General features: G+C 33.5%; 1 protein-coding gene across 1 annotated transcript; it reads left to right on the top strand.

The window, feature by feature from the left end:
- The first annotated feature begins 3,144 nt into the window (after positions 1 to 3,144).
- Positions 3,145 to 9,092, top strand: LOC128172650 (uncharacterized). Its single transcript, XM_052838425.1, has 9 exons — positions 3,145 to 5,099; positions 5,364 to 5,423; positions 5,580 to 5,645; positions 5,781 to 5,840; positions 5,929 to 6,600; positions 6,748 to 6,816; positions 7,001 to 7,057; positions 7,341 to 7,521; positions 7,885 to 9,092. The coding sequence occupies exons 1-9, from the start codon at positions 4,884 to 4,886 to the stop codon at positions 7,986 to 7,988; spliced, it is 1,485 nt and encodes a 494-aa protein (XP_052694385.1). The 5' UTR covers positions 3,145 to 4,883; the 3' UTR covers positions 7,989 to 9,092.
- Positions 9,093 to 10,606: the final 1,514 nt, after the last annotated feature.

The following is a 10,606-nucleotide window of genomic DNA, read 5'->3' as shown; positions in this document are numbered from 1 at the left end:
GAGACGCAACTAAAAACAACCCATTCATCTGTAGTATATCGCTGGAACGTCAATCGCAGACATATAAAACATAAAAAATCTTTAAATGTATAAATAGTTTAAAAGGATCGGCCTGCTTAATGTCAGTTCTTCATGAAAATGTATCATTGCCTATAATATTTTTGAAATATTTTTTTGGATTAGTCACACTTTATTTTTCATAATTTTTTGGCCCATGTTCACGTGCACTAAATAACCAGAAAAGGACATTTTGATATCATATCTATGATAACTGTATAGATGCACGTATACCTGACTTGAGTCTAAAAACAAATATCAATGGTGTATGAATGAACCATAACAGGAAATCATAGACAATTATAAAATGTCATAGCCGACTTGATGTACTATTGTTTATATTTCAACAAATTTGATTAAGAAGAAATATGAAGTGCTGTTATATGTAGTTGTACTTTATTAACCAGTATTTTTCGCTTTTTTGCCAACCTTGAATTGAACGACACAAGGCCTTCCTTGTCACATGCTTTATAATAATTGATGCTATCCCTTGATTTGGCAATTAACATAGTATCCAACCGACTAACCGATGAAAAAATGTTTTACCTGCACAAATAAGTAGACACAGGGCAACCTTTTCTTTCATCAGTACACGCTACAGTTCATACTTTAACTGATGATCTTTGTCTTTCACATAACGTTTGGACTTCATCGAGACATTAAACAGTTCTCTGCTAATTCGGCCTATTACATTGATGATTTCAGCAACAATGTCAGGACCGAAATGCTTTTTATAGTCAGTATCAATTTGTCTCTCATTCGATATTTTTGGAATAAGTTTTGTTTTCCCTTACGGATTGCGGCACTGTCTCCATCTGTAGTCATAATGCTAATGAGGGTAGGTTCTCTGTAAGTAATTCTTGGCAGATTTCCTCGGTGGTGAAGTGTTCACAGCCGATGGGTGAATCCATGGTATGGGATGCTGAGCATTTTCCTGGATGATATGGGCATTTGCCCATTTTTGTTCGCTTACAAAAAAAACTAGTTTTTTTTGCAGCGACCCTATGATTTTTTTTCTCAGTGGTAAGATTTTCACATATGGTGTAAGTACCCTGTGGTGCAGACTGGAATGAATTCCTGTCCCGGTACCAGCATAGTGGATTGTTGTAGCGGCCGTCACCTTCAACTGGTATGGGTGCGAGGCGTGGGTATCCGCAGTTTCCAGAGTGTTTTTCAGGTACTTTCTTTAACGTCTCTTATACCTTCTTCAATCATCACCACCAGGCATGGGGTAATCGTAATCGAGTAATCGTAATCGAATGTAATGATTACTATTTTTGGAGTAATTGACAGTAATCTGTATTCGAAGAGATTTTCGATTACTTGTAATCGTAATTTAATCGATTACAGCCAAAAAGGTCAGTTTAATTATAATTACTTTTTCGATTACTCTTTACATAAACATATTGTGATGCACATATTGTATGAAAAAATGCTCTTAGAGTGTTGTTTATAATACATTTTATAAAATATAAAATAAAATTGTTTACATTCATTTTTTTATGATTTTCCATTTTCACTTAAAATATAACTATTGGTTCAAATGCCATTGAGTATATAATCAAATAATCAGTTCACTCTGTGTTTCACACTTCCTTGCAGAATTTTTTGATTATTTAACCTAGTGTGGCTTAGAAAAATCACTAAGCTACTGACATTATTTAAAGAGAGACAGAAAGAGGGAGATAGGTTATATTTAGTGGGTTTTTTTGCCAGAGAATAAAACAAAAGAGTGTGTTAGTGTCAGTAAGTGTGTTTGTTCTTGCTTGCCAGGTAAGAAATGCACAAAGTAGTAAATGAGGTGTTACCACCCTAATCATGCTAAAAAACAGTTTAGATAACAATTGAAATAACCCGAACAAGGATCTATTAAATCAGAACAATTATAAGCTCCAAACCCAATTCATTCAAATCATGAAGCAAGGTTCCCTCAAAGTTCTTTGGATATTGCCGATGATATTTTCAAAATTTTAAAATTTTAATCTAATTCCTATTGTCGAGAAATTATCAATAACAACAGAATGATTATGATGTTAATGGTGCAAGGTAAAGATTTCATACTAAGTCGTTACATTCTAAAATGTAGTTCTCAAAGTAAGGTTGGTCCCATACCATTTTTAACAATAAAACACGCTTAAATGGCAGAGTTGCCAATCTAGTCTGTTATATATGTCTATGGTAATACATGTGTTTTCTCAGCTGTTTGAAACCCCCCCCCCCGCCGCCGCGTAGTTCATTACTTTTCGAAGTACTTAATTGACAAGATAACTACAATGTAATAAAATACTGATATAAACCGAATCAAGTACGTCATTTTTATTCATTTTATTCTGACCATATTCTTGACGGTTTTTTGTATTAAGTACCATCTGCCTGCCGCGGCCTCATGAAAGTCAGCATGGTGGCGTATCAGCCTCAACTGATTGGAAGTTTACGATACTTGGAATATGTGTTCAACTGTTTTAAACAATAACACCGTAATTGAATGTACAAATTACAATGTCATAAAAGTGTACCTGTTAATGGGCTTATCGTAATTGGTGTGAAAAATGCCAGCTCCGTGTTGCACATGTTGACTTTATGATGGCTTTCATCTCGGTTATTTAGAGACCTGTATCAATCTCCTATGATGACCATGATCAGCAAGCGTCCAGCAGCCGAGGACGATTTTATCTCGTTTGCGATAACCAATCAAAATCGTTGTGCGCCAAATTTTGATTGATAAAAGTTTGATGCAGTATAAACATGATAAAGGTAACCAAAATCGAGCTTAAAAACAATTAATCATGTCGAAGTTTATAATCGTTGATTGGGAAGACGGAACATCTTACTAAATGCAGTTCTCAAGCAGTTTGGGAAGAAAGTGTTTGAAGGGAAAATTTCATCATTCCACAGTAAGTAGTGTTCTTGATGATATAATCATATTAATGGGAATGAACATATGAGTATACGTGATGACAGTTAGGCGTTATTAGTCATAATGATAATAATGATATCATTTTTTTCTCTCATTTTTTTTTGGGGGGGGGGGGTATATGTAGAAATATATAAAAATGTAGAAACCCCCCCCCCCCCCCCCCCCCGGATTTCACTGTTTTAAACTAGCCTAAAATCTAATCAAAATTTTAACCCCCGTTTACAATTTTTTTTACTTAAAAAATGTGAATAAAAACACCAGTTAATTTTGTGATCTTAATTAAAAAATTGGCATATATTATTAATGATATAATCAATAATCATGCACTAAGTCAGATTGCACATTCATCCCTAAACAAAATATAATTCGGTTTTGAAGTACAATTCTATCGCTTCAGGTTTGCATACTTATTGTATGTTTGTATTACAATAGGCTAAAAAGTATGGTCTTTGGAGATTTTACAATCCCCAAACACCGAATTGCTGAGATTTTATTATTCATTAAAAAAATTCTGTGGTCATCTTAAGCATTGAGCTTGTTGAGACTAGGTACAGCTTTTTACAGCATAAAGTCATGATAATTTTCAGCTATGAAATAATGCACCAAATTTTCCATTTTTCAATGGAAAAACAAAATATGTTATTTTTTCTTGTGTGACTGTCAGACCAGTTTTAAATACCAGCGACGGATAGTTCAGTTGGTAGAGCACTGACTAGAGATTAGGGGGCCCAGGTTTGAAATCCAGTGTGGTCTAGCTGTCATTATTTCTCCCATCCTGTTACATTTGGTAACATGCCACCCCCTAGAATTGACTTATTGAATCAAGAAATGTTCACTCAGTAATCTGATATATTGCACTTAATGCAAACAGTTGTTATGCTTGCAACACACCCCACCACTCAATGGGTACATGTACTATCAAATTTTATTAATAATTCATTTTATCAAAAAATCTTCACACGATAATCTGATATGTTGCATTCCCATCCCACCCCCACCCAGTAATAGTACATTTGTAATACATAATACTTCACAAATCTACAAAGGAGAGGATGTAAACTATTAAATGATTAAATGATAAATTAATAATATTTGGTTATAGATACATGTATGTAATTATGCAGGGTAGGGGGTCTTTACACCTGCAAGAAACATCATTTTTTCCAAACTGAAAACCATGCACATGGCTTACAGGAACTGAATGTAACATTAATGTTACAGATTTACATGCAGTATTTAGGTGATTAATAAATCAGTCACTTCTTTTATGTTTATTATCCAGTTACCAGTTGTACTATTGATATGCATGTTTTTAATTAGCATGCATTGATCTGATTAAACAGACAGATAGCTAGTGGATGATTCTTGTTCCAAGCATTCATTACTAGCTTCTTTGATATCATTTTATTGCTCAAAAAATTCTCATTAATGTATGCAGATCTGCATCTTTTTTCATGAATTTAAAATTTAATTTTAGTATTGAGATAATATGAAAACTCAAAGTTCCCATGCAGTTAAACCCTAAAAATTATTTGAATTAATTTTGATACTGATCATTTATAAAGTAACCCACTGTATTTGCAGAACAACATGTAACTATATTAGATGTGCATGCTTATTGTTTAAAAAAGAGTTCCATTGATTATGACTTTCCCCTTAGATTTTTTGGTCAGCCCCTTCCTCAAACAAAACAGAATTGTTTATTATTATCATGTATTATGCCCTCCCTCGAAGAAGGGATATTGCTTTGCTGCTGTCTGTTTGTCGGTAGGTATGTCTGTATGTAGGTCCACCAACAGTTTCTGTTCATTTTCATCGCAGAGGATTAAAATATTTGGTGTACAGGTTAATCATGATAATATCTAAGTCAAGTTAGACATTGAGTACAATCAAGCAATTTTCAACAGTTATGCCCCTTGCACGTAGAAAAATTCCAATTATTTGCAATTTCCATTTTTTCCTCACAGATGTGATAACATGCTCTAATAATTTTTCAGATACCAAAACTTCTGCAAAGCAAGAACTTGCAGAAAGGACCGAAGCACCCAAAGATGTTGCTGTAGTGTCAGAAAAAGATGGGAAAAGAGAGAGAAAAATGACCTCAAAGATGGAAGAGAGTACAAAGGTATGAGAATTAAGATAGACAGACAAAAATTTTACTGCTCTCATGATGACATATACCTGTATTATAGTTTTATGATATTGAGATGTGATTTAATCTATCAACAGTCTTACCTGATTAATTCTACTTTCTAAAAATGACAAAAATAAAACCATTTTAACATCATCATGAACAATTTTAATTGTAAATATCCTGCATAAAAATGTTTTTGCTTTGAAGAATATACAATTTTCTGATCATTTTTTTTTTAAATATCATTTTTGACAGGATGTCACAAGGTCCGCAGTAAAGCCTGCGAAAAAAGGCAATCTGCAGACAAACGGAAAGGTACAAAAAATACTAGTTTATTCATTAACTTTTATGTTGACCACTGTATAAAAAAAAATTGATCAGTGTTTTCCTTTCACATAGCAATTTGAGTATATCTAACTAACAGTGAATCATCTTATGTTTATCCTTAAAATCCTTTCTATATATTTTTAGAGAAAAAAATCAAGTAAAAAAGAATTGCCATCAGCTTCATGTCTTGAAAGTGTTGAGACATTACCAGTATGTACATTTATTTTACCCATCATCTTCAACATTTTTTCCTTTTTTCTTTAATGCATTATAGGATGACCAATTGGATTTTATACCTAACCATGCTTATTTTTATGCATAAACCTTTTTACAAACACATTTTAGGATAAATCAAAGAAGAAGAAAAGTAAGGACGCTTCCATTAAAAAGGCAACAGAAAAAAATGTAAGTTGAAATATGTACTTTTAAAGTTTAATCATGGTCAATGTGTGACATTTAATGCCATTTTAACACCAGGTTTTTGAAATTATAGAAGAAAGATATATCTCATGTTGCTGACATATTAATGTCCTCGCTAATGGAGGAGGAAGATTCCAACAATTCTTCATCCCTGAAAAGTGGATCACAATCTACTGGAGACCCAAAACTAGCAAGCCAGCTTTCTTTGACATCATCAAGATCATCGTCTCCAACACCTTTATTTTCTGCACAGCCAGAAACAGCGACAACCTCATCAAGGACACCACAGTCATCGTCGTCATGGACACCACATTTGTCCTCATCATGGACGCCACATTCATCATCAACATGGACACCTTATTCATCATCAACATGGACACCACAATCCCAACCAGTATCATCCTCATGGACACACCATTGTGAATCATCATGGACACAACAACAATCCCAGTCACATTTTTCACTCTGGACACCACAGCCCCAACAACATCCATCTTCATCTTGGACATCACCTCAGTCGTCAGGTACATCGCTTCATTCCCAGGAGGGTGGTTATCAGTCCTCAAGTTCCTTATCAGGAGAGGCTGTTGTAGTGTCAATGGATATTGACAGACTTCAGACAAGCCAGACGTATCAATCCTCTTGTAGAAGCTGTGACCAATTGAAATTTAACATAGAGACTCTGCAGCGTCAGTTATATGAATTGCAGCAGACACACTCTGTCTACAACACCAGATTATATCAGGTAAATTGGTGACACTTGTGTGATCATTCATGGATTGTTAAACAAATATGAATTATGACTTTTTAGTGTAGATCTGTAAGTGAGTTATTTTTTAAATAATTTTATTTGATAACCATATAAGAAGTGAAATGGTTTAATTATTCACAGCTTGAACAGCAGGTGACACAAATGAAGTCGAATATTCAAGGAACTGTGGCAGGCATCAGTGGACTACAGGTATTTAAATCATGAAATTCATATTATGTAACTACCTCTTTCCCCACCATCAGAAGTGATTTGACAATGTATTATATGATTACATCATCTTATTAATTGTACTACATAGACTATATGGGTGGTACATCATATACTAAATGTATTTAATTAAATGTTAACTCAGTTTGTATCAATCTTTAAATAGGATCAACAACCAACAGTTGAAGTAGTTTCAGAAATTCTATATAATGGATTTACAAAGGTAAGTGTAAAATTATACGAAATGAATAGTCTTTTGTCAATAATAAGTAATTGATAGGTGAATTCCAGATTTATTTACTATTTTAGTAATGTACATTAAGTGTTTTTCCTTACATGATTTACATGAAGTAATTAAACTTTGACTTTGAATTTTTAAATCATCTACTAATCTCATATACATGTATTGGTGTTGGTTTGCTTTTTTCTTGATATGATTAAGTTATCTCTACATATAGATAAAGATAGGTTTTAACATTTCGCACCTTTTTTTAATGAAAAATTAGGCACAGCTGGAACATGACCTTCCTAGCAGAGGATGGAAGTCTGATGCTAAGTGGCTGCTAAGGATAATGTTTTCATTAGCAGAACTGAAAGGCCATTCTATAACTGGCCATCATGGCAGCAAAAAGACTGGAGCAGCTCGGCCCCCGTTAGAAAACCGAGACAAACTTCGAGTCCTTTATGGTAACTAGCTATGAATAATAATATATGTAATTAAAATACTACTTTAAGCAACATTAACTGAGTTTCTGACTTTCTAATGTATAGTCAGATAATGATAATGTGCTCAGATTCAAATGACATTTTAAATATGTTGAATCAGTAGCTGAGGTTTACAATTTCTTAGTATGCCCTATTGAAGACTGAAAATATGACTGAAACTTCAATCTCAATCTTTTAGTGAGCGCTGCTAAATTTTCTGATTAAATCAGAGTTGTATAAATTAAACACTGCATGATGCCCTCCTTAGCATATTAGATTTTTATATCATTTTGTCTGTAATGAAATAATTTTCTCTTTCATTTCGTTTTTTTTTGTTAATTACAGACATCATAAAGGAAAAGTATCCTGGCCGAATGATTACAGACATTAATTTAGTGCTTGCTGATGTGGTCAAACCGTCTGCAGCTGGGATGTCATCAACTCTTTAAAGGTCTATTGGCAGCACTTGATTTAAACTACCCCATTAATGGATGGTTTGACATTATATCTTATCATTAGATCATTTTGATCTGAGAAAATGGAATTAGGTTCGGACGCTAAGAATTTTAATGTGTTTTTTTAATTATTATTTACACAAACTCAGGATATGAATTTTGCATGTTAATTTTTTTTGTATGTATATATTTCAGATAATATTATCTTCATGTATTTAATAATAATTTTCCATATCTTGATTACTGTGAGACCTTGTTAGTGTTTTATTTTCATTTGGAAGTGATTCGGAAACCACTTGGAGGTTAACTTGGAAACCATTCGGAGGCGACTTGGAAGTAATTCGGAAGTTACTTGGATATTACACGGAGAATGTATTGAGCTGTTTGATATTTGGAATTTATTCGGAAGCATTCGAAATAGTGTTCCAATACTCCAAATTGTTATTCAGAAATTCCAAATTATGATTTCCAAATAATTATTCGGAAATTCCAAGTCTGACTTGGAATTTCTACACACGGGATTGATCGAACCTTAGTGACCGAAATAGACAGGAATGAAATCTAGATGCCTCTTTTATCAATTGGTTGAAACCACCATTGCTTTTAGGAAAATCATAGACTGCATAAAATAATAATGATGATGTCAGACTCAAACTCCAATATGAGACAATTTGTTTCTTTCTTTAATCCAACGACTTAAGTACATTAACTGTAAATTCATTTAACGATATAATTTAGACACAAAAACACTTAAAACCAACATGCTCTCAAATATCAGTATACCTTGTATTCCTACGCACTATGAACTTGCGCGAGAGTTGGTGCGTGGCGCGACGTAACAACGCCACAGCCAGCGCGAAATCACTGCGCGAAAAAATAATATAACCAAATGATGAAATGTACTGCATGTTATGTACTATAATTAATGAATTCTCATGAAATCTACACCAACAAGTATTCCATTTTATTTGTATTTCATAAATGTATATTCATTCATATTTTTCTGGTTTTTTTCTTCTTTTTAAGAGGCTGGCCTTCACAAGCTTTTATAAGAAATATAGAATCACGAGGCAGTTCTTATTTTTTTCCCTTTGTACAGAGATAAACTCTTTGGGGGGGGGGGGGGGGGGGGCAAGAAAAAGGCAGAACTATGGAATTTCAGCAAACTTGTTTTGACACCAAATTTAATTAAAATTAATTACTGCACTATAACTTTGCAGTCAGTTTCTCTTCACATGACATGTGTACACGAATTCTAGACGTTTCGTGACCAAGATGTTTCGGGACTAAGACTTTTCGGGTCCTGGATCTTTTGGGACTTAATAAGATTTTTTGGGATTTGTATAAAATTAATGCTAAATTCATTTAAGTCCATGTTCAATTTGATGGGTTTTTTTGTGTGTAAATAAATCTTATATATAAAACTATAAAAAAAAGGATATGGTTAATTGTACTGTGCGTGCATGTTTAAAGTACTTAATCATGATAGTGATTGATAAAACACATGTTTATATCAACCTTTCATTTTAATTTTTTGATAAAGAGAATACAAATAATGCAGCATGACAAAGAAAAGCCCTGATTTAAAAAGAAAATTTATTTTTATTGTGCATTTACATGTATGCAAGCCTAAAGGTCAGTTAGCGTAAGTGAATTTTCGACGATGACCTTTGTTATAACCATGATAACTAGTATAACTAATTTGAACAATGATGAATGAGTAATAGGAAATATATTAGGTAGATAATATCGCGTGTGTGTTTACAGCTCGGGGGTCTCTTCATTAGTCTCCTCATAATAAACACCTGGGTACACCTATACACAGGTCAGGCTAAAAGGTGTGATTTGATTGTTTTTATAACAATTATCGGTAGCCCCGATCCCTCCTTGGATATTTCTAGTAAATGTATCAAATTACGGCTGAGGTAACCGTATAATAGATCAACTGTTAGTATTACTGTCGGGGCTTATTAACTTCACCCTTTTAGGTACAGGCTCCTGTACCCTTTATTTTTGTCGTCGACAAAATGCCCTTTTGGGAAAAAATAGATTCACTCAGTAATATGACTCAACGCAAGTTAGCAAAAAACAAAAAAACGAAAAGTTTTTCCTGGTTTTCATTTGCATGCTACATGTTTAATCATTAAATTAATGTTTTCATTAAAATCAACCACACTTTATAGATCACTGACAATTTGATGAGGATATCTCATCTAGCGTCCGGGTCTCGAAACGTCTTTAACATTAGGTCACGAAAAGTCTTAGTCCCTAAACATCTTGCATCCGTGTAGTAGTATATAAATACTGGAAACTTGAGACCAAATATACTCAAATAAGAAAACAATATACAGTTAAGCTTAATTACAAGTCATATACGGAAGCGATGTCACTTTACTATAACATAGAGACATCGTATAGTATGCCTCTGAAAATGACTTTCTTATTTGAGTACATTTGGTCTCAAGTTTCCAATATTTTTACGACAAATAAACAGTTCAATCATAGCACAACCAAGGTAACTCCATCGAGGGAACATTGTGCTTTTTTTAGATCTTTTTTTTAGATCTTGGAAAATCCCCAACATTCGATAATGGCGGAGGTGTCGAAGAAGG

The sequence above is a fragment of the Crassostrea angulata genome, chromosome 2 (genome assembly GCF_025612915.1).
Source record: "Crassostrea angulata isolate pt1a10 chromosome 2, ASM2561291v2, whole genome shotgun sequence".
Taxonomy (NCBI): Eukaryota; Metazoa; Mollusca; class Bivalvia; order Ostreida; family Ostreidae; genus Magallana; species Magallana angulata.
The sequence above is the reverse complement of the archived record's forward strand: the minus strand, read 5'-3'. Positions and strand labels throughout refer to the sequence as shown.